At 52.9% G+C, this 20,589-nt stretch overlaps 3 protein-coding genes across 3 annotated transcripts; all 3 read left to right on the top strand.

Moving 5' to 3' along the window:
• The first annotated feature begins 215 nt into the window (after positions 1-215).
• Positions 216-3,611, top strand: CSUI_004097 (leucine carboxyl methyltransferase). Its single transcript, XM_068064292.1, has 4 exons — positions 216-309; positions 1,114-1,194; positions 2,247-2,748; positions 3,564-3,611. Exons 1-3 carry the CDS (start codon positions 256-258, stop codon positions 2,322-2,324), a joined length of 213 nt encoding a protein of 70 aa, XP_067923738.1. The 5' UTR covers positions 216-255; the 3' UTR covers positions 2,325-2,748; positions 3,564-3,611.
• A 189-nt stretch (positions 3,612-3,800) lies between these two features.
• On the top strand, positions 3,801-7,032 carry CSUI_004096 (iron-sulfur cluster protein iscu). Its single transcript, XM_068064291.1, has 3 exons — positions 3,801-4,442; positions 4,788-5,027; positions 5,360-7,032. The coding sequence occupies exons 1-3, from the start codon at positions 4,244-4,246 to the stop codon at positions 5,542-5,544; spliced, it is 624 nt and encodes a 207-aa protein (XP_067923737.1). The 5' UTR covers positions 3,801-4,243; the 3' UTR covers positions 5,545-7,032.
• A 900-nt stretch (positions 7,033-7,932) lies between these two features.
• CSUI_004095 (kh domain protein) lies at positions 7,933-20,293 on the top strand. Its single transcript, XM_068064290.1, has 7 exons — positions 7,933-11,034; positions 11,615-12,433; positions 13,060-15,000; positions 15,456-16,193; positions 16,669-19,682; positions 20,113-20,168; positions 20,256-20,293. Exons 1-5 carry the CDS (start codon positions 10,912-10,914, stop codon positions 17,164-17,166), a joined length of 4,119 nt encoding a protein of 1,372 aa, XP_067923736.1. The 5' UTR covers positions 7,933-10,911; the 3' UTR covers positions 17,167-19,682; positions 20,113-20,168; positions 20,256-20,293.
• The last annotated feature ends 296 nt before the right edge of the window (positions 20,294-20,589 follow it).

Genomic DNA, 20,589 nt, shown 5'->3' with positions numbered 1-20,589 from the left:
CTATCTATCTATCTATATCATATGCTCACATGTGAAACGACTAACCCTATATGAGTACTGAGAGGCCGGCGCTTTCGCAGAGTTGTGTCAGTATGAGTAAGGCACCGAAGAAGCTCTTCAGTATAGATGTGGTAAGACAGCATCTTTCTACTCACTAGAGATTCTCTCTAGTTTTGTTCGCTTGTATGGTGTGATTGTTTTTTCCTTCTTTGCAGGTACTTGAACCTCGGATGGTCTGCATGCAGTGTAGCTGACATGAACAAAATCTACGACAAATTTATTCCCATTCACGATAGAAATCGTATACAGGTACAACGCGCAATCCTGTCCGAATAGAAGGATCTTTACTCTCAGGGATCTCTAGACCGCTCTCTCAAATTTCTTTCTTCACTTTCTTCTTCTCACCTTGTCTGAAGAGACTCTCTTATGATGCTAGTCAAGGCATAGAAAGAAGCAAGAACGATAGGTCAGACTTTGTCTGTTCTTCAAGGGCGCTAAGAATTACAAGGCCATCTCCACACCGCTACAGACCCAGTAGGGGGTGACGGGTTTGTTCGCTCCTTCTTCACAGTGGTATTGTAGTAGTTCCTAACGATCACCTGGAAGACTTCTGGTCGACAGTGACAGTGAGAAGAAGAGAGAACGGGCATTGTGTGGAATTATTTGTATGCTGCGTGGCCTGGTATCTGCCGAGTTTGAGAGAAACTGAGAAGAGGGCGTTGTGGGGTGCAGGGACCGGACGGCCTGCTGCCCAGTTGTCTACTGGAAGTCTTTTTTCGAGTTTTCTCTTCTGACTTCGAGGATATTTGTGACCTCCTGGTTTCTCTGTCCCGGTGCTTTTTCACAAGTGATCATAGTCATAAAGGATTCTTCGTCCCCATACACATTTAGGCAGGCTCCTAGGTACATGCATCCTCACCTATGCATCAGCCTATACATATGTACGTATATATATCTGTATGTGTACGCGGCGGCTTCCCTATCTTCTGTCTCTTGCTAGCGTCTTTCTTTTCCTGTGTTGGGGGACTGCCGTTTGTTCTCTTTGTTTTGCTGGGCGCCGAAGGAGAATTCATGGTGCACTCCTTCTGCTTATGATTTAATATGTATCTGCAGCGCCTTGAGCTGTTCGATGAGTTGGAAGAATGGCGCCTCATACAGGCACATTATTCCATAGCAGTTGCTGTCAAAGACCCAGTAAGAATACGAAGAGCACACGCCGCGGGAGTTTCCTTTTCTGTTGCACTGCATCATATGTATCGTGAACATACATGTAACATGCAGATGCCTGTGTATATGTATACACGTATGACTATCTATCTATCTATCTATCTATCTAGGGGCATGCCTATAGAGCATTCTAAATAGATGTAGAGTGAGAGCGAAGAGACGGTCGCCGCGCTATCCTCTTTCGGAAGTATGACTTCGTTTAGACAGATACACGTTCCCATGTGTAGGTTTACAAGTATGTATGTATGCTCCAGTCCGGTCATGTGTATACGTATACCCGCCTGGCCTTCCATCGTACACGCTGACGATCATGGTTTGACGGGTGGGGAGTGGCTGCAACAGCCTGTGTTGCTCTCTCTCTATTGATCGGTTGTACAAGAAGCTTGAGGAGTCAGAATGCGCGTAAGGCAGGAACTGACATTGGTATCCTCGACATTATGCCGACGTGAAGTCATGTAGGTTGGGTTGTAGAAGAGTCTCTGTTTCCGGAGTCGCGGCTTGTGATCGTTGCATCGAGGGTAGGAATGGCTGATCTGCGTGTACCGCGTAGCCCTTGGACAAGCAAAGAACAACATAAACCCCCTCTCTGGTTCCACATACGGGATCGTGTGCATAGAGATATCGGCTGTGTTCCCGTAAAGGTAGGCCGGGTTTCCGTTCTTCTTCTACACGCGTACATAGACTGAAAAGTGGCTGATGGATGGTTCTCATTTTCGATAGAGCTGAGCGTCAAAGCGAAAGCGATGATCAACAAATTAGTGTTTAGAGCCGGGTCGGGTCTTTTCATTCAGTCTGTACACGTAATTCAGAGAGAGGAGGCAACAAGAGGTTGTTATGTTCCCCCTTTGAAATCATCTCCGCAGTACCAGAATCTCCCGGTCTTGCTTTCAATCAGCAGAGAGCCCGTGCTCGAGTGTGGATGTTCTACTACACTTCTCAAGGGGCCGGTACGCATGAGGTAATTTCTGTATGTCTGCGAGACAGACAGCGATTACTGCGTTTCCTTGTGTTTTGCTCAGAATTCTAGAGAAGGTGGACCTTCAGATGCAGGATTACAACACATGAAAAGGATTTACGAAGATCTTGGCACGTCTTAATCGAGATCTTCTTGCAGGTCTGTCCCTGTGTGCACCCAAGTAGAAAAGCATGCTTGCATGCAAAAGAGATGAAGACCGAAACCAGGGACACACGTTTTGTCAGAGACATTTCGTTGGTACCAAGATGCGGAGTACGTCGTCCTCGGATGATAGGATTCTCCGTCAACCTCCGTGTACTGTCCTTGAAAAACAACTTCGCTCGGCTGCCTAAATAAACCGTAACGATGGTGGCATGCGCCGGGGTGTAAAAGAAACAAACCAGTAGTCTTGGTTCATGAGTCTACAGTGCTATACCCATACCTTGAACGAGAAGGATTGCCGTGAACACCGACAACAGCTGGACCCGGAATGGACTGTGTAGAGAGACGCATCTCCACGTCCCGTACCATCTGGGTCCAGAGGATGAAGAGTCGCCGAGCAGACTGTGAGCCCAAAAGACAGCTCAGAGATCGCAGCTTATTCAGGCGCGAACGCGTGAGCTTTTTTCTTGTTCTGAGCGACTCATTGAAGCGGGAGGTCATCAGCACGAGCGGAGCTCCGTGAGTTGCCGGGGAGGAATCACGACAGCAAAGCCAACTTTCTCGGTGGGCGGGCATCGCCGCGCTCTCCTGCAAAGCTCTCGGTCTTCTCGAGAGTAAACCTTCTTGGCTAATTACTCCTACTTTCCCCTGAGACCGGCGCTTTCTTTTTTTAGTCCTTTGGCGTCGGAGTCACTGTTACGGAAGTCACAGCTCAGGATTAGCCGACAATGATCACCCGGCCTTGGTAGCACCGCTATCTGTAACCGTTCGTGGTTAGCCCCTGTTGCTAGTCCTGTAATGATGCGACGCCTAAAAAAAGACCACATAGGCTACGATACTTCAATTTTCATGAACACCCGAGCTTTAGTAGGAGTCGAGAGGTGCAGGTGGTGCGTGTCCGGGTGTGCAAGAGCTGAATCGTTTGAGCTGACCCCCATGACACGTGCGGGCTGCGAGCATACTAAAGAGCGGGCTATGCATAGAACAAAAGATTATCGTCGCCCCACAGACGGGCAACCAGACGCAACAGTAGCCCCGGCACGCGCCAGTTGCTAAGGCCTTTCTATTCTTTCGTCTTCTAAACGGTGCCACGCTTGGACGGAAGTGATAGCTGGGGAAGGGCGGCCCGTATCCCCACCTTCGTCCTGACGGGCTTGAGGACGTAGAGACACGGGCGCGCTTTTTCCGGGTGCTACGCTTCTTGTTTGACCCCCTGCAGTTTCAGGGCATATTGCTTCATGCCTTCGACAGCTGTTCAGAAGTCCCAACTTCCACCAGGGTGTAGTCGAGCGAGGGCGTCACTCTCGGAACAGAACGCCCGCCCGGCGGGGAGCACGTTCTGCTAGTAAGTTGTCAATGAAATCGTAACCGCTCCTCTTCTCAGAGCCTCGTCGTCATTCCTCTCCACCACATGAAGTGGTGACATTCCTTTTGTGTAGCCGGGTCCGTTTAACTACGGCGCAGCCTCCCGGTGGCTCGAGGCGTGCGAGACGTGTGAGAGGGATACGCAGGAACGTCAGCTGTTTCCCCAGCCCTAGATGTTGCGCACAGTAGGACCGGTTGTCCGGGCATTCCTTGTGTGACGCAAATGATAGCTGGCCTTTTTCCTGAGAAATCGAAATCTCATAGCGTCTTTTCAACTGGACTGGCTTTTTTTCGATTCAGTTATTGGAGACTTTTGTCCCTATGCCTCTTTTTTCTCTTTCTGTGCCTGTTTTGCTGCGTCGCCAAGCAAAGAGCCGTTGTCGACTGTCTCTCTTTTGCGCAGTATAGGAGGCTTTTTGCCTTTCCCTTCGCAGTAGTCCTATTTTTGCTTCTTTCGCTTTATCTCCTTCGCCTCACTCTGCCTTTAACAGCTGGCAGCTATATCCCCGGACTTTCTAGGTGCCTTTAAGGAGGATGGTTGTGCCCGCGGTTTTCCCGTATGCGGCAAGAGGCATTTACCTATGCCACGCCGTGTCCCGTCCGGCCATGCCGCTTTTGGGTTATAGCCGTATGATGGTCAATGGAGGATGGGATAGTGCTCTTCGCCGCACTATGCAGGCACGTCATTACAGCAAGAAAGTCCATGAGCACTTCTTCAACCCAAAAAACGCAGGTAAGAAGAAGTACAGGGGTCATTGGTGATCCGTCCCGTCTAGCGAGGCAGGGCCACCGTCCCGTTGTGTCCTTTTGGCTCAGTTTTTCTTCATTCTTTAGGCCCATTGACCAGGACGTTTCAGTGCTGTCTTCTTGCGTCGCGGCGGGGCCTCGTCAAGTATACAAGGTCTCGTCGAGGGGTAGGATTTCGTCTCGTCGGTTGAGGCTCGCACGTATGCAATGAGGTTTGTCCTGGTGTGATGTTTTGGTTTCTCGCCATGTGATGTACAACGACTTTCGTCCGGCATATTAAGGCAGTTGTTTATGTTTCCGCCTGGTACGTGTTGTCCTTGTCCTTTTTTAGGCGCGTTCGATCTTTCGGATCCTGAGGTCAATGCGAAGGTCGGTACTGCAGTAGTCGGAAAAGCAGCCTGTGGTGATGTCATTAAACTACAGGTGATGGTTGAGGATGGGAAGATCCGGGATGCTCGCTTCAAAACCTTTGGCTGCGGGAGTGCTATTGCCTCCTCTTCGTATGCTACGGAGTTAATCAAGGGCAAGTCTTGCGCTGATGCTCTCAAGCTCAGGAATACGGATATAGCAGGTGAGTCTTGTTTTCCATCTTGTTAGTTCTACTTCTCTCACTTCGTAGCTATGGCGTGGTACCCTGAGGGAAGCTGTTGAAGGCGGTAGTGAACAGGACTAGCGATGTTTCTTCATCGGTTGTCCCTTTTTGTAAACGACCTTTTCGACGGCTCATCTTTGAGTACACGTATTGCCTGGTAACCTCAGAGCAGTGAGACCTTTCTCGCGGACTTCATCTTGAGAGTCTATTTGGCTGCATGTTCAGCGGCGTCTGTACATGTACTGACCAGTACAGTAGCGTAGACACATTGTCCGGCTATTCCCATCTTCGTGTTCTTCTTCTACTTACAGCAGAGTTGAATCTGCCGCCTGTCAAGGTTCACTGCAGCCTTTTGGCCGAAGATGCCGTCAAGCATGCTATCCGAGACTACCAAAAGAAACAGGAGAAGGCAGCTGCGGCGTCTGCTTCATCTCCTCCTATTCAGCTACCTCCATCATCAGGTACTGAGGGAACCGCTTCATCACCAGCTGAGTGAACTCTCCGTTCTCTGTTCTGCCTCTTCGGGTCTGCGGGAATGGAGGACGAGTAATCGCACAGAAAGACTGGGTGGCCAGAGGAAGCCGGTTATGGGAGGCCATTGCTATTCTACTTCTGTCCGTGCTCGGACACCTCGTGGTTGTAGAAAAGCAAAAGGAAGTGCAGGTGTCTGTATGGGACCTGATTCTTATGGAGTACTGAAGCGAGCGACATGGGTACAAACGGTCGTTGCATAGTCGTCAGGGCCTGGACCGGTGCCGATCTGTTCGGTGCTGTCATGTGTCCTTGAGGGCTTTTTCTGCTATTGCGGTGAAAGGTTCTTCAAATTCCTGATCGGTTTTTATATCGTGTGAGGTTGACCCTTCTCAAGGAGGGTCTGTCCGCCCGTCGGGCTCTCGCTTGCGTCTTCATCAAGGCAGCACTGTCTGCGATCATCATGGTACATAAGAGGGGGGGAACATACGGTTGAGTGGGATTGACGTGTTTTTTTAAGGAAGCCTTCTTGTCAAGAGCTATGAGAAATTCAGATGCTTGTTCCTATTCAGGAAGACCTGCTGTGGTGGCTGCTGTGTTGACATTGGAGATCTTCATAGAGAGGTTCAGTATTCGTGCCAAGGGGAGCTTGGGGACGCAGAGAGTCGGACAAGTTTTCGTTTCGCGCCTTCCTACTGAGAGTGTTGAACGGGTCCGGGTCAAAGTGCTTAGCCAACAGGGAGGGGGTGTGAGCGAGGATGCTTTTCTTTCTTTCGTTTGTACACCTGGCACAGCCATGGTGGAATCAAGGAGAGAACGGGAAAGGGGGGGGAGGAGAGTCGACCAAAGGTAGGGAGTGTCAGTAATGGATCGGAGTTGTAAGAAAGAACGTTAGAGTATCTGGTCTCACCATGCGTGGGATGGACCTATTTCTTTTTGTGTTGTTCAGCGGCAAAACCATGTGCATTTTGTGTGTGTTCGTTCTCTGTTTGCCATTGTGAAGAGTTTGGCGCACGAGCTTTCAGCGGAGCGTCTGATTTGCCCGCTGCTGCCAGTCGTAGCGCTCGTGAGTGTTCGTTTGCAGGGCGAGGGCGTAAGGTTGTCTTTTTTTTTCTGTATTATAGTAGAGAATACCTAAGTACGTGTAATACACGTAGAGATGTCCGTTCAACAAACAAGCAGCTGGATCTTGACTTGGCTTTCGCCGCATCGCAGATTGATTTTGAGGTGCCCGCGTTGCCGTGTGGATGGTCCTCACAAAGGTCACACCAAAAGAAGGTACCAGAGACGTTTTTGTCTCTTTTCGAGAATGTGTTCCCTCCCTTTCGGGAGTCCGTCCTTACCTGTCCGGAGATCGGTTTACGAGACGATCTCCAGGAGTTTCCGTGTGTGGAGGAAATGGAGTCGAGGCTTCCTGTTGGTTGCAGCTCGTCACCCCGGTATCTATACTTCGGGTCATCCGTGGTTTCAAACGCATCTGTATTCTAGGGAGCTGGCAAACCACTATGGGGAATGAAACATCAGCATTCTCTTTTTTTCGTCCTTCCTGGATGAGATGCTAGAAAATACTTGGACCCAAGCCGAAGTTCTTGTTTTCCTTGCCAGCCTCCGCAAGGGCTGGAATGAAAACGCGTATGGTAACATTTTCCGACGAATACTCTTTCGACTCGCGCTGTAGGGTTTCCGTGGTTGTGGCTCACGTACTATGCAAATGACTTGAGCCTGTTATCGACCACCTACAGGCAGGCGACGCGAAACGCCGGGTGCTCCCCAGGACGCGCTGCTATCTGTACTTTCGTGGGCTCGTACACGGTCACACTCCTGACCACAACGAGGTAGTCGGCCTGTGGTCGATTCTTTTCCTGCAGATGGTGTAAACGGCGCCTCACTCCATTCAACCAGTTTAGAGAGACGCAGCCGTGGTAATGACAGCGAAAGAGCGAACACCTACAAAGCAGCGACGTGTTTTTCCTGGTCAGCTGGGAGTCAGTCACACCGAGAGCTTGTGCTCAGTCCCATTCGGCGGTTTTATTGTATTTTGGTATGGCTGGCCCTTCCTCCGCCCCTCTCGGGGACAAGTTTCGGGCGTCGAAACTACGCTATTCATGATACGAAGGCCACACGGTTACTCGCCTCCTGAATGTAGCCGCTCTCCACTGGAGTCTGTTTTGGTAAAACGCGCTCGCGAACTCCGTTGAAAGCGGCCAGGCGTGTCACTGGACGCCCTCAGCGGACAGCAGCCACCAAGACGTTACTTCAGTTTCTTCAGAGGGCCTCGGGAGCCGGTTTCCGATCAGGAGTGTACGCCAAGTACGCGTGAGTGTCACACGCTGCCTTGTTCCCTGAGTCTACTGTTGCGCCCTGCCATGACACAACAGGCGATCAGAAGGTCTTTTTTTTCAGTGGTCTGCGGCGCCGCACAGAAATCTGCGGTCTAAGGGGGACCCGTTGCTCGAGGCGCGGCTGCTAGGAAAGCTGGCTTTTTTTAGTGTTGGGGCGGCTTTCTTCTCTTTCCCCAGGTACAATCTTAGTTGGGAGGGGACCCGAGGGACAGTCGCGTACTCCCCCGCTACACCAGGACCTTTCCCTTTCCCGCGTCGCGCCAGTGAGCTTAAGGCTCTACTGAGGTGTCACACATTGGTAAGATAAAGAAAGCTGGCAAAAAAGCTAACCCGTCTCTAGCAACCATACCAACTCGTTTCTGTCACTGTCTCTCCAAGATCTTCTTTCAACGCCGTGCCTGGGTCAGCGCCCGAGATGCTGGCCGCTTTCGCCCAGGACGGTCCGACCCCGCCCCACGATGGTGGGGTGCCCGATGTTGTAAGCGCACCGCGCCGGCCGTTCCCTTCCCCCTTTTATCGATCTTCGTGGCCGCTCGTCTAGGAGAAGCGCCTACTGCGATGTGCGCCGCTTGGCGACTTCGTGGCGCCGCTGGCCGTCAAACTGTGGGGGCCATGGTGGAGATCGGATGTCAAGCAATGCTCGTCAGCGCTAATGGCGCCCGGCCGCTGCGGGCTCCCGTTCGCCTACCCCGGGCTCTTCGTGACCCGCCGGCGTCCCATCGCCGCGGTGTCACGTGCATCTCGCCGACGGCAGCGCGAGGAGTGCTCTCCTTTCCTGGGCTCAGTCCATGTCTTCGTGGACACAACTGGTCGGATTTGGAAGCGTGTGGGCCGGCTTTTTTTTTCGTTGCTCCCCTCGCCTGTGGATGCTGTTGTATATTCTAAGGGAAGAGGAGACGAAACGGCCCGGAACGGCCTCTTCACTGTTGCCGGGGCTGGGGACAGACAGCCAGGATACCCTGTTCGCAGGTGACTTCCGTTGGTTTTTGTCAAACTGCAAGTACGCTTTGCAATATTTTTTCCCAGCGACATAGCCACACTGCCGATGTGCATGTGGTTCTGCTGTCGTGCAATTTGCGTATATCTGGGACTGAAACTTTTTGGTAACTCGCATCAGGCCTTGTCCGGGCGCCCACGAAGGTGCCATCGACTAGTCCGACAGTCGACGGAAGCTCGTGTAATCTGCAACCATACCACGGACATTCTACGTCCGAAACCATCCTGTGCGCCCTGTTTTTCCCTGTTAGTGTTCCCTTGACGCACCAGGTGTTTTCTCTGACAGGAACTGGGTTTTGGAAAGGCCGCAGCGGGCCAGGTGAAAAACGATAGGTAACAACACTCTCGTAGCTCATACTAGCCTTCCCCGCGTGGACGCGCAGTGCCTCGCAACAATGCGTTTGGACCCAGTACCCGAATCAGGCAATGCTCTGATTGTTCTCGTGATACTTCCGTCTTGGCGTCGTGGTCCCGGAGTGGTGCCAAGGGGTGCTAGAGCCACCCTCCGGTCGATTCCGATCCGATGGTGCCAGCTAACCATTTCCTCATCTGAAGAATCGTCTCGACGTAAACGAAAGAGAGGGAACCATATTTGAAGGTGTTGTTCAGGGTGTGCAGCTGAACAAGCGCTATTCTGTGGGGTAGCAAGAAATGTGGCTCTATCTGGGGTCAAGGACCAATGTGATTGCGTGTACGTGCCACCAAAGCGTCCTTACGACGGCAGATACATGAAAGTGTGATGCAGGAATGCCTCAATAAACCCTTCAGTTCATCTAACTTGACTGGAAGAGACTGTCGTTTGCTCTGACGCTTTGCGTGACAGAGGCTTTTTCAGCTGCCTCTTCCTGAAAGAGACATCGAAGAGTGCGGGTACTGCCGCAGCGTTACTTATACGCCATTTGTCATGGTGTACGTACAGCCGCAAGACCTTTGCGCTCTCTTATCTGTTTCATTAGGTAGCAGCAGCGGATCCGCTGTCTTACGGGATCACATCGAGACCGCTTCCTTATATAGGGTGACTTTCTGTCCTTTTTTCGGGTGTTCAGAAAAGTTCATGCGGGCTATACGTACGTATTTGCTTTGTTGCTTCTTTCCAGTCCGCTGTCTTCTCGATCTGTGTACCATCAGCCTCATCGCTTCTTTGACACCTCTCCGTTGTGACTCCGCGGTTTCCGGGTTCCCTCCGCGGAGAGCGTGCAAGAGCAATCCATGCCAAGACGTTGACAGCCGTGTGTTTTTATCCACCAGCAGCTTTGGCCCTTAAGGTAGATATGTGCATTCTTGTCTGTGTGGTCTTTCTGGCGACTTTTTCCTAAGGTTCGCTTGTTCTTGTAGATTCTGACTCTCCCGTCTCCTTGAAAGAAACTGAACGGAGACTTGCTCTTCCAGTGGATGTATTTGTTTCCATCCTCAACCCATCGCCGTATAGAAGTCGCTCAGTTACGCAGCATGCCTTTGAAGATGGATATGCTTAGACTTAGGGCATGATAGCGTCCTTCAACAGTCCTGTTTTGGGACCATTTCATGGTGGACCTGATGTGAGAAATAGTGACTTCATGGGCGAAGTGTCACCGGAGTATGAGGTTTGACGGCAGGGACGCTTCGAGCACATGAGTACCCAGCCTGTTCCATAGAGGTGCAAAAGCTACCGAACTGTACAGAGACACTTGTACTATTGTCGCCTCCGCGGGGGACTGCTCGTAAGGAGTGAGGGGCGGGGGTTTCTGTTCTCTCGAAGTAACGTGTTCTCGCTTCTTCGATTTCTCAGCAGACCCAAGTATCTACGCTCAAGCGTGGGAACCGAAGAACGCGGGCCGGAGAGGCGGTGACCTACAGCAGTCGTAGTCGTGACTTTTTCGGGGAACGTGGGTTCAGGTCTCTAGGAGAGAAGTAAGCCACTTGTGGAGGCCTCACTGTACGTGGCCTGTGTAACACCATCGTCGTTCTTAGAGCCATTCACCCATATCAGGGCAGCTCACTTCGGAGACCGCTTTTCGTCGGATATTCCTGGCCCCCCAGAGTGCGTCTCTTCCTGAGCGTTTATAAGCAGCGCCATGGAGAGACAGTCCTTAGAATCCGTTCACCACAGCCCCACAGTGCCGGCGGGAAGGAACAAGCCGGCGCACGCACCATACGACGGATGCAGGACGCAGAGCGCGGCTCACATCAAGACTCAAGTAAGTTTTTTTCTGTAGAGTAGAGTCGGTATAGGTTCCAAAAGTGAACTGGGGACATGAAAGACGCGCGATGGCAATCCGGTCTTCTTATCTCCTCAGTTGGGGGCGAGGGGCTGAGGCGCAGAAGTTAGGACGCTCCACACGAAAGGTGCACCTGGCGGCATCTGGTTACTGTGAAGAAACCTCGGTGACGTGCAGCACAAGTCAGCGCTTTTTATCGAGAGAATGGGTCCGGTCGTCGTCAGAGCACGCGAATAAGTCATTGTCCTAAGCCCTTCTCGAAAAAAAGGGATCGTGCAGCGTGTAGACTGTCTTTTTCTCCCAGGAGAACGTATTCCATTAGTATGGTCCTGGTCAGCATACGCCTCAGACTCCGGATCCGTGTTGGCACTATGCTGAACTGCCCTACCAGTTTCGTAGTCAAATGCTGTGCACGGGAGGACACACACAAGCTTTTTGTTTTGTATAAACACACAGGGACAAGTCAGCTCAGCAAAACAACCGCAGCAGACCGAAGGGACTCACCGTTTCCATCGCGGTCCAAAAAGGTCGCTTCATGTTTCTGTTGACACCTTTGCAGGTTACAGGTGTCAGCTCTCGCGTCGAAGTTGTCTTGCCCGGACCTGAGCATCGCAACCGACGGTATCAGGCTGTTCTTTTGGATTTTTGCGCCGCCACAAAAGAAGTGTACGTGTACTTCAGTAACGCGTTGACTCCTTCGTTCCTGGCCGGATCGAAGCAACTGCCTGAGGAAGCCACTTCGAGGATCGGTGAGCCCTCATCATCAACACCACTAGCCACAGGCCTTCCTGTAGCTGAGTACAACGGACCTCTTTCCCAGGGTGGTCAAGGCCACGCAACAACATCACAGGAGTTGCAAAAGGACGTGAAGTCTACTGGAATGCTGCGTGAGTCCTTGGAAAGAGAGAGTGATCTCGATAGCCGTGTTCGGCCCCAGGCCTTGCCTAGTCGAGAGTCTTCATCCGAGGCGGTACAAAGTGTGGCGACCGGCGAAGGACAGGAACGCGGTCAGAACTCGGCTATTTCTCTGCATACGCCATACGAGTCGGCACTCCTAGACTCAGCGGATGAACGCCTTGAGCACCTCTTCGACGGGGTTACACGCAGACATACAGAATCAACCGACGAAGGCCGAAGTGAAACTGAGTGCACTGAAAAGGGGCAACCAGCGAAGCCGCTTCCTAAGAGGAAAAGCGTCTCATTCCGGCCCATGTGGCTTCCTGCAGCCGCAGTGTTCTTCGCCGGCTTAACCCATTCCCGGTCGTCGGACAACACCGTGTGTTCACTGGGTCCATGCAGCAACAGAAGACAACAAACACGTTCGCTACTCGGCTGCGGTGATGACCAAGTGCTTCTCTCTCAAAAGAGTATCGTTGAGGTGAGTCTGAGCGCAGGTTTTGACGCCGTGCCTATTTAGATACATGATATGTATCGAACACACAGCCGTGATTCCTTGGGTATTCATTACTCTGTCTTACGTGAACGGGCACTCGAGTCTCGGTGTTTCCCTGACAGGAACCAAAACGTACATGTTGTGGATTGCTCTAGGATGCAGTCCTGAATGTGCTGTGGAGCCAGTGTCGCGGCCAGCTTGCTGCATAGAGGGATGCCCTGATATTTCTTGTTGCCCGGTGTGTTGTGTGCCCGACACCTAGACAAGTATCTAAAGGTTCTATATCATTGGAGCCCCGTGCAGTTGGTGGGCCATGTTCTGACGCTTTCGGTGCCAAGTGGCGTCGGCGGATATTGGCTAACAGCATATGGCGATATCACTCACTGTTCTCACCCACAGCTTGGCTGTTACACGACAGCTTCCATGGCCGTCACCGTTTGCTAGGTCAGTCTCCGAGAACGGTGAAACGCCGCTGTCCCGGGATTCCCTGGGGCTCCTACACAGACCAGCGGTGGCACGGTGTTCTTGTCACAGGGGAGATGGTGTCCATAACTAGTGTCTAAAGAGAGCTTTTCGTCTTACAACGTTGTGCCTCCGATGGCCGGTTTCAGGTCTTCCGTCCGTCCACGCTCCGGGTGCCAGCCCACTATGCCCTTGGCACGGTTCTTCCGCTTCCCACTCGCCCCGTTGTCGACCAAGCTAGACAGCGGTCTCCAGGACAGTGTGGTTTTGATGTCGTCCCATGTGACCAAGAGGCATCAGCGGAAAGAGAAAGCTTGGCTTATGTACGGCTCCTGTCCAGTCCGTCTGTCAAAGTCCATGTTCCGAAAGCCTTCTTGCGCGTCCCGAGACACACACACACTGCAACAAATTGTAGTCCTTCTGGGCATGACGCGTTCATCTCCAGAAGCCGCTCTGAAGAATTCTCTTTCCTGCCTCCAGACTTTTTTACACCGCTTCGGAGGCTTGGCTCAGATGGCAGTCTGAGAGCGGCTGGCCCGTTCGGACCCTTCAACTTGGCGGCTGGGCGTAAATCAAGTTCACACGGACATACACCGACAGGCCACTTGCAGCAGGCAGTCACCCAGTCACAATTCGTGCGACCGGAGAATCCCGAAGAGCAGGTAGACACCAGCCTAGAAGCCCTCAGCGGAACCCCTCTCACTAGCCTTCTACCGATCCTCTGCAGACAGGCTGTTTCATTACCCTGGGAGGTCGCGCGCCGGTTTGGCACCGTTCTTAACGCGCCTCCTGACAACCCTGACGAGCCGTGCGTGGCAACGACTAGTGACGAGGGAACGCCTTTAGATGCACAAACCATTCTTCAGATCTTGGAGCAAGAGGCGGATGACGAAACCGTCGCTCTTCTTCGATTCCTGCGAGGAGAGAGATATGACGCCAGCGGAATCTTTCCGAAGACCGCGGACCGGAGCCCGGCGAGCGCTAATAACACCAACCGGCGGCTGCAGGGTCTACTCGCAGTCACCCTGATCCTGGAGAAGAAAAGTAAGAAAGGGCTTTTTGCGCCGGCAACCACGGCTTCTGGGGCGACCACCACGGAAAAGTTATCACGCTCAGCCAGCCTGCACCAAGAAACTGAAGGTCTTTCCGTCAAGAATGCTAACACTCCCGACGATGCTTCCGGAGCAAACGTTTCTCGTGATACCTGGCCAAAGCGTGAGAGCACATTAAACGTGCCCGCCTCTCCGGTGTCTAAAGTCACCAATGAGAGGCACCGCCACGAGCTGATTGAACAGGCCCAAGTAAACCATCAACAGGACGAGCCTCTACAAGCCCGACATTTGGCAGACCCCCCTCAGCACGAACCTAGCGTTGTCTCTCCACTTGCGGCGGGAGAGCTTGTCATCAACGGTGCGGCGCAGATGGAAAGAGAGTTTGGAGATGAGAACTTGGCAGGCCAGGACATCACCGGCACGCTGTGCCCCTACTTTAGAAAGACCAGAGAGGGAGTGTGTCGGATATTCCCGAGAGGCAAGCCAGGCATACCGGCATCTCCGGGTGGTTCTCGAGATTGCCGTCAGTCGAGGACAGAAGAGGATCTAGGGCTTTCGCAAGAAACCAACCAGGCAGTTACCATAACTGATGGAGAGAAACAAGATGAGCCAAGGACGGAGCAAACGGCGGCGTGCATGCTGGCCAGGCACAAAGCCGCTGAAGACTCGGGCCAGAATAGGGGGCAACGAGATCTTGACCTTAGCAACGACGACGAAGCTGCTGGCTTCTTCGCCTCGTTAGTCGCGAGTCCAGCAGACGCACACTTGGAGGAAGAAGACGAACCGGGCCTCACAGGGCGGATCGTGATACTGGGTACCATTCTCGAAGTCGTTGATAGACTGAAGACCAGCTTGAAGGCGTCAGGGAAATGGATGAGCCAGGTTTTACTGTTCCGCGAGAGGCGAGAAAAACGGCTCAAATGGCTGGTCGCTAGCTGCATTTCTTCTTTTTGCTTAGAATTCAAGGCCAAGGAGACCGTGGGACTCATCATTGGCAAGCAAGGTGAACGTCTGGAGAAGCTCGCAAAACAATACCAGGTAAGAAGAAAAGAACCGAAGGAGTCCGACGGCATGGGTATGGTATGATGCCTAACCCGACAGTTACCAAAACCTCGGGCGGCTCGGGTTGAACTGCACTTTCTGCACAACACGGATCTATCAGAACTTTTCAGGGAGCTGGAATTTTCGGGGAATGAAGCTGGCCCCCTACGCCGCCTCGTGCTTCAGAAATGCCGACTGCGAGAAGAAATCTGATAAGTCCGCAGCTTGCTACACCCCGTTGAGAAAGAAAAGGGGAGCTGTTTCATGTCAAGGTGTGTCCGATGTGTCTGCATAGTAAACGGGAAACGGCTGCATTTCCATAGTTCAGTTGGCAGCTGGGGAGTACACATGCTTCCTTGGAGAGCAGGCACAAGTGAAGGTTCGGTGATCACCTTCCACATCCAGTTCAAGGACATTGAGACAAAGCCTTCTGAGAACATTTTGCGCTGCAGGTGGAAATCCGAGTTTTCCCTCAAGAGGAGAATTCAACAACAAGGAGAGTTCGGATCTACGGGTCGACGCGACAGTCCGTCGAGGAGGCCTTCTCCGAACTCCAGTACGTATCAGCGGTCTACAGCCTTCGGCCACCCGAGACTTCGGCCTCTGAGAAAACCTCGGGGACCCCGGCGGGGACCGTAGGGGACAGTATTTTGCCAGATCCGCGCAGTTCCGTTTTTGTTGCTACCGAAGTGGCAGCAGACACACCATCTGCGTATAGGGCTCTGACGGGCAACTCATTTCTTGACACCACCACCTCTCTTCCTTTAGGGCCTCACAACGCTCCAAAAAACGCAGCACCCGGCCAAGTGTCCGAGGGTAAAGGAATGACGGTTCCGTGTGAACACGCGCAGGGGTTGCCTGTGTGGATACAGCCTGCCGGAGAGGATGAGCATGAAACCTTGAGCAAGTTTGGTTTCACTAAGACATATTATGCCCCCATTGGTAGCTACCGATCTTCTGGCACGGCTTCTCGTGTATTCGGGACAGGGGAGGACCATCGCCGACAAACTAAGACGGGCACTAGCCAGACGTTCTGTACTACGCTGTCAAGAGAACAACAAGTGGATTTAGTCATGACCGAGCTGCGTCGTAGAGCAACAGTCCTCCGTCAAATCATTGCAGCGTCTGGCCTCCTGGGTGCATGGCTTGACGAAAAGAATCAGTGTTTGACTCTCTACGGCTTAAGGCGGGTAAGCAAGCACATTCTCCTTACTTCGCTTGAGCGTTTCTTCACCTGTACACATGGACACTTCAAGATCGGAACACAAACATAAAAGTAGGCCTTTAGTACAAGCACACGCGACTCACAGACGGATAACGCCACCATCTAGTACGTAGAGTTAGGTTTTCCCCGGGGTCGCGGGTTCTAAAGGCAGCAAGTCTGGTGTGTCGCCGACTTAGAACTCGGCGCTCGCATGAGGTTTCCGTATTTCAGCTCACTGCTTCTTCTGCTGGTTTCGCGGAAAAAAGCGGTTTACTACCCCACGTGCCAGCACTTGCAAGGCTGCTTGGAATGGAGTCAGTGCTTGCCTAAGGCCGTCAGCATGTGAGCAGTTACTGTAGGAGTGGTAGTACCGGCTCTCACCGAGGTATGAGTAACACCGCTCTTGTACACTCCTGTTAGGAGACAGCGACTGGACGCATGTCTTCTCGATTTTGTTGCAGAGCATCTCCGCGGCGGTGGACCTGTTGGACGAATATGTCCGACGACTCTTCGAGCAACCACGACCTGCCGGTGAGTCTATCGAGTCTCCCCTCTTGTCTTCGCCCCGAAGGATTCAACAGCCGCTGCTACGCCAATCTCGGGTGCGGCCGCCGCACGACGTTACTTCAGCCTCCCGGCCGATGTCGCCTTGCCCCCTTTTGCCAACTCCACCACCCGTGCTGAACACACCGCCTGTGACAGCACACTTGCCTTCCCTCCCTGACTCTTTTTCTGCCTGCTCGTTGTCCTCGTCTTCCTCAATCCTGGGATCGGTGCTGGCGAGCCAGAGTCACAAAACACACAGTATGATTCCAGGTACCATCCGGACCCCATGCCCGTTCCCAACATTCCCCTCCGCCCTTTCGTCACCACCTTCGATCGCCGCGCTGTGGCCAGCTACGCCCTCTTGTACGGGCGCCGCGCCGGATGCTACATTGTCCGAGCCGAAAGATCGTTGAGAAGAAGGAAGTCCGCGTCTCTCCGGTGTAGCCCCTTTTTCTGACGTTGCGCCGCACCACAACTCCGGTGACTCCGCTTCAGCAGCAGACGGTGAGGTGAGTACACCTGCCACTTCTCGAATGCATGCGCTGTTCCGCGGAGCGATGAGAGACTCTGAGGCAGCGGTCAAGGGAACAACAAGCAAAAGCAACCAGGTGTCCAGGAGGATGGGCCATGACCGATGAAGCGTCCGTAGGCGGGCGTACCGTATTCCTACAGCGATAGAACGGATCAGGAAGGGAGATACACGGTGAACACGGGGAGTAGCGACAACGAAGCTGCTAACAGGCAGCTGCACATGAAAGTTGGCTATGGAAGGATTCGGCTGCGCCACTGTAGCGAGGCTCCTGTAGCGGGTCCTTGCCTAGCCAAGGGGTCCTGGTTACAGGACGGAGTTGCTGAAGCTGCGCCTCCTTTTAGAGGATTTCTCGTCAGTACCCGTACGCCTTGGAGAAAGGCTTTCTCTGAGGGAGGCAAGACTATGGCCAATAATGTCCGGTCTTGGCGGCAAACCCCAGCAGGTTCTCTCCAACTGATTTTCTTCTACACTGCTGTGCGGAGTCTTCTGGTGAAGTAGCTCGACCTTCACCGGGACCGGCGTCTTTCCATACCGCAGCATGGGCAGAGACGGTGGTGGCGGTGAAATGATAGCTGAGTGTTGACAGACTCCAGCACTCGGCCGGATGTCCTGTCCTGTTGATCGATTGGATGGATGTCACTGGTGGCAAAGCCCAACAGTACGCCAGGTTGATCTTGTCAGGCCAGCTGGACCCTGATCGGTCCCGGCGGGGGCAAGGGAACCGGGGGGACCCAAGCCGCGCGGACAACGCTGTTAGCTCGGCTTTAGTTGGTCTGCCGGTAGAGAGGGCCTCCATACGGGGGGACGATGAACTCGGTGCAGCCTGGGCGCATTCCAATATAATTCTCGTCAACAACACAGCGTACTTGGCTCTCGGAATTTAAAGGCTGGCTATTCCTCGTTTATTGTGTGTAGGGGCTCGCCCGCAGCGGTCGTCTTAGATTAGACACGGAGAGTGTTAGGGTGACAACGAGATCGACGCTTCTTTTTGGCTGCCTGCCAGAGGCCCAAAACGATCCCTGCTAGGGCTCTGATGCAGACACTCAGCGGATGCTAACGGCAGGGGGAACCGGGCAAGGAGTATCTGAGCCGGGCCGGTTTGGACAGGGGCACCAGAGGAGATATGGCTATACTCTTCTTCATCTTCGTCCCAAAGGCGCTCGTTTGCGATTTCGTTTTGGCGCACAGTCAGAGATCGTGGAAAACGGGTCTTAGGGGAGGAAGGACGAACCGGCTCTCAGATGTAGAGCGAAGGCGTATCTTTCGATAACAGTTTCATTTGAATGTGGTATCGTACCGTTTGGGCTCAAAAGTGCGGGACTGACAGCGAGCACTACGCGTCGACATTCTCGAAGAAGTACCAGAAAGTCGCCGAGCCTGTTTGTTCGCGGACGCGAGGGAGCCTCTTCCGCAGGTTTGGAAACGGGACAGACGATCTCTGCGCGCACGCCGACATTTGCATGTCCCCCATGTTTCTGCAGAGGGAGGCAGCTGGTAGAGTAGAGCAGTTGGACACCTCGTGTGGTAGAGGAACCATGTAATGCCTGCTAAGCAGCTCAGGAGACTCTACGGCGAGCATTCTTAAACACCGGCGTAGCGGAGGCGTTCGAGAATGTGAGACGATGGCACCTCTTCAGGTTCGCTTCTTGTGACAATTTCTTTCTAGTTTCTACTTGTAGGTTACGGATAATGAAGTGACTGTGAATGTGTGTCCCATCATTGGGACGGACACAGGTCACGTGGCGCTATAGGCTGAAGATCAAGCGCGCCACCGAGAAAATTCTTGGAGAGAAGGGTGGAAGGGTGCGGGTGAACCGCAGTGCCCGTGTTGTTGCTTTGTCCTTCTCCTCCTGAAGACCCGTTCTCAGAGACCCGGTCGCCAACAGCAGGAACCGCTTGTGCATCTTGCAAGGACTCCCGCCACATAAGAGGTGTACATCGTGCTTCTGACCGTCAATTAGAACCAAGCAAGGTCTTTCTCCCAACAGGATGTTTCTGTTGCAGGTTTCGTCGTCCGTGGCGCGGCGGCGCCATGGCTAGCTACGTGCAAAGATACCTGGCAGCCTCGTAGAGTACACCTCCGCTAAAGTAGGAACCGAAGTTACGGCCCGTCGCTTTTTCTGCCCTCCAAGACAGATAGTCTGTAACGGGGCGGGGTCTACATAAGATGCCGACCAGCAACTACAAACGGCAGGTCTCTCTGTGACGGTCTATCGGCTATGTCGTTGCCCGAGGGACTGTTTTTTTATAGGCGTATCCAGGGAAGCTGAGCACGGCTCGCGTGCGTCAAATGGCATTTTTATCGACCGGCTTGTACGCGGAGGACTCAGTCTGTAGCGTAAAAGAAGATTCAGGTCCAGTTTCGGGAGAAAATCCCAGTCCCTTCGCGCTTGCAAGGTCGGGCAACACGCAGTACTGTTTCTCTAGTGTGATCTGTCAGTTGAAGCTGGTCTCCTGAAATACGGGAGACAACTAGGACCTTAGTGAACCTGCTTGCCAATGTGACTTCCTCCCGTGACACCCGAATGTCGTAGCTGTCGGCCACCCGCGTCGGAAGAGAGAGTGGCGTCGCTGCCTCGGTACTTCTGCGCGACATGAGGTTGCGAAACCACCTTTACGTCACAGCTGCGGTCCCATCGAACACGAGGAACGTCACAGCATGGCTTTCGATGTATGCGTTGTTGTAGGAGTTCTCCATTTGGGTAGTTCGAACTGAGGGGAGGAGGAAACCACCGCAGACCCAGCGGGGGTGGTAGGTCAGGTCAAGAAAGATCCGCCCCTCTTTTGCACATATGAAATGAACTCTCTGCGTGTTAATGCTTGTCAGAATTCGCGGCCTACGCCGCCCTGACAAAAGACTGGCGAATTGTTTCTCCACGTGACGTAAGATCGAGGAACTGTACTTTGCTTTTTTCACGGCTTTTGGTGACTTCATTTTTTGCACAAGGTTTTTTTTTCTTTCTTTCGCAGTGTTGAAGTCAGTTTTGCGTCCCCCGCGTTCTCTGCACTACAGCTGCGTGACTTTTTTGTTGTTGCTTCACTGCCCCGTTCGCCGGGCCGAACTCATCAGTATGCACGGACACAGCAGTCTCTTTAAGCGGGCACGACTTTGTGTTCGCCTTCGGCGTTCGGGCTCAACAAGAGGACACGTCAGTGTAGCAACGGGCCGGTTTTTGCTATGGCCAGTTCACACGGTACTCCGACGCGAAATAGAATTTGCAACGTACAGGCGGGATCTTGAAAAATGAAATCAAGTACACTTAGTACATATAACAGCAGTGACCACTGTGCTTCCGCTATTCCA

The sequence above is a fragment of the Cystoisospora suis genome, assembly GCF_002600585.1.
Source record: "Cystoisospora suis strain Wien I chromosome Unknown contig_1848, whole genome shotgun sequence".
NCBI classification, from domain to species: Eukaryota; Apicomplexa; class Conoidasida; order Eucoccidiorida; family Sarcocystidae; genus Cystoisospora; species Cystoisospora suis.
The sequence above is the reverse complement of the archived record's forward strand: the minus strand, read 5'-3'. Positions and strand labels throughout refer to the sequence as shown.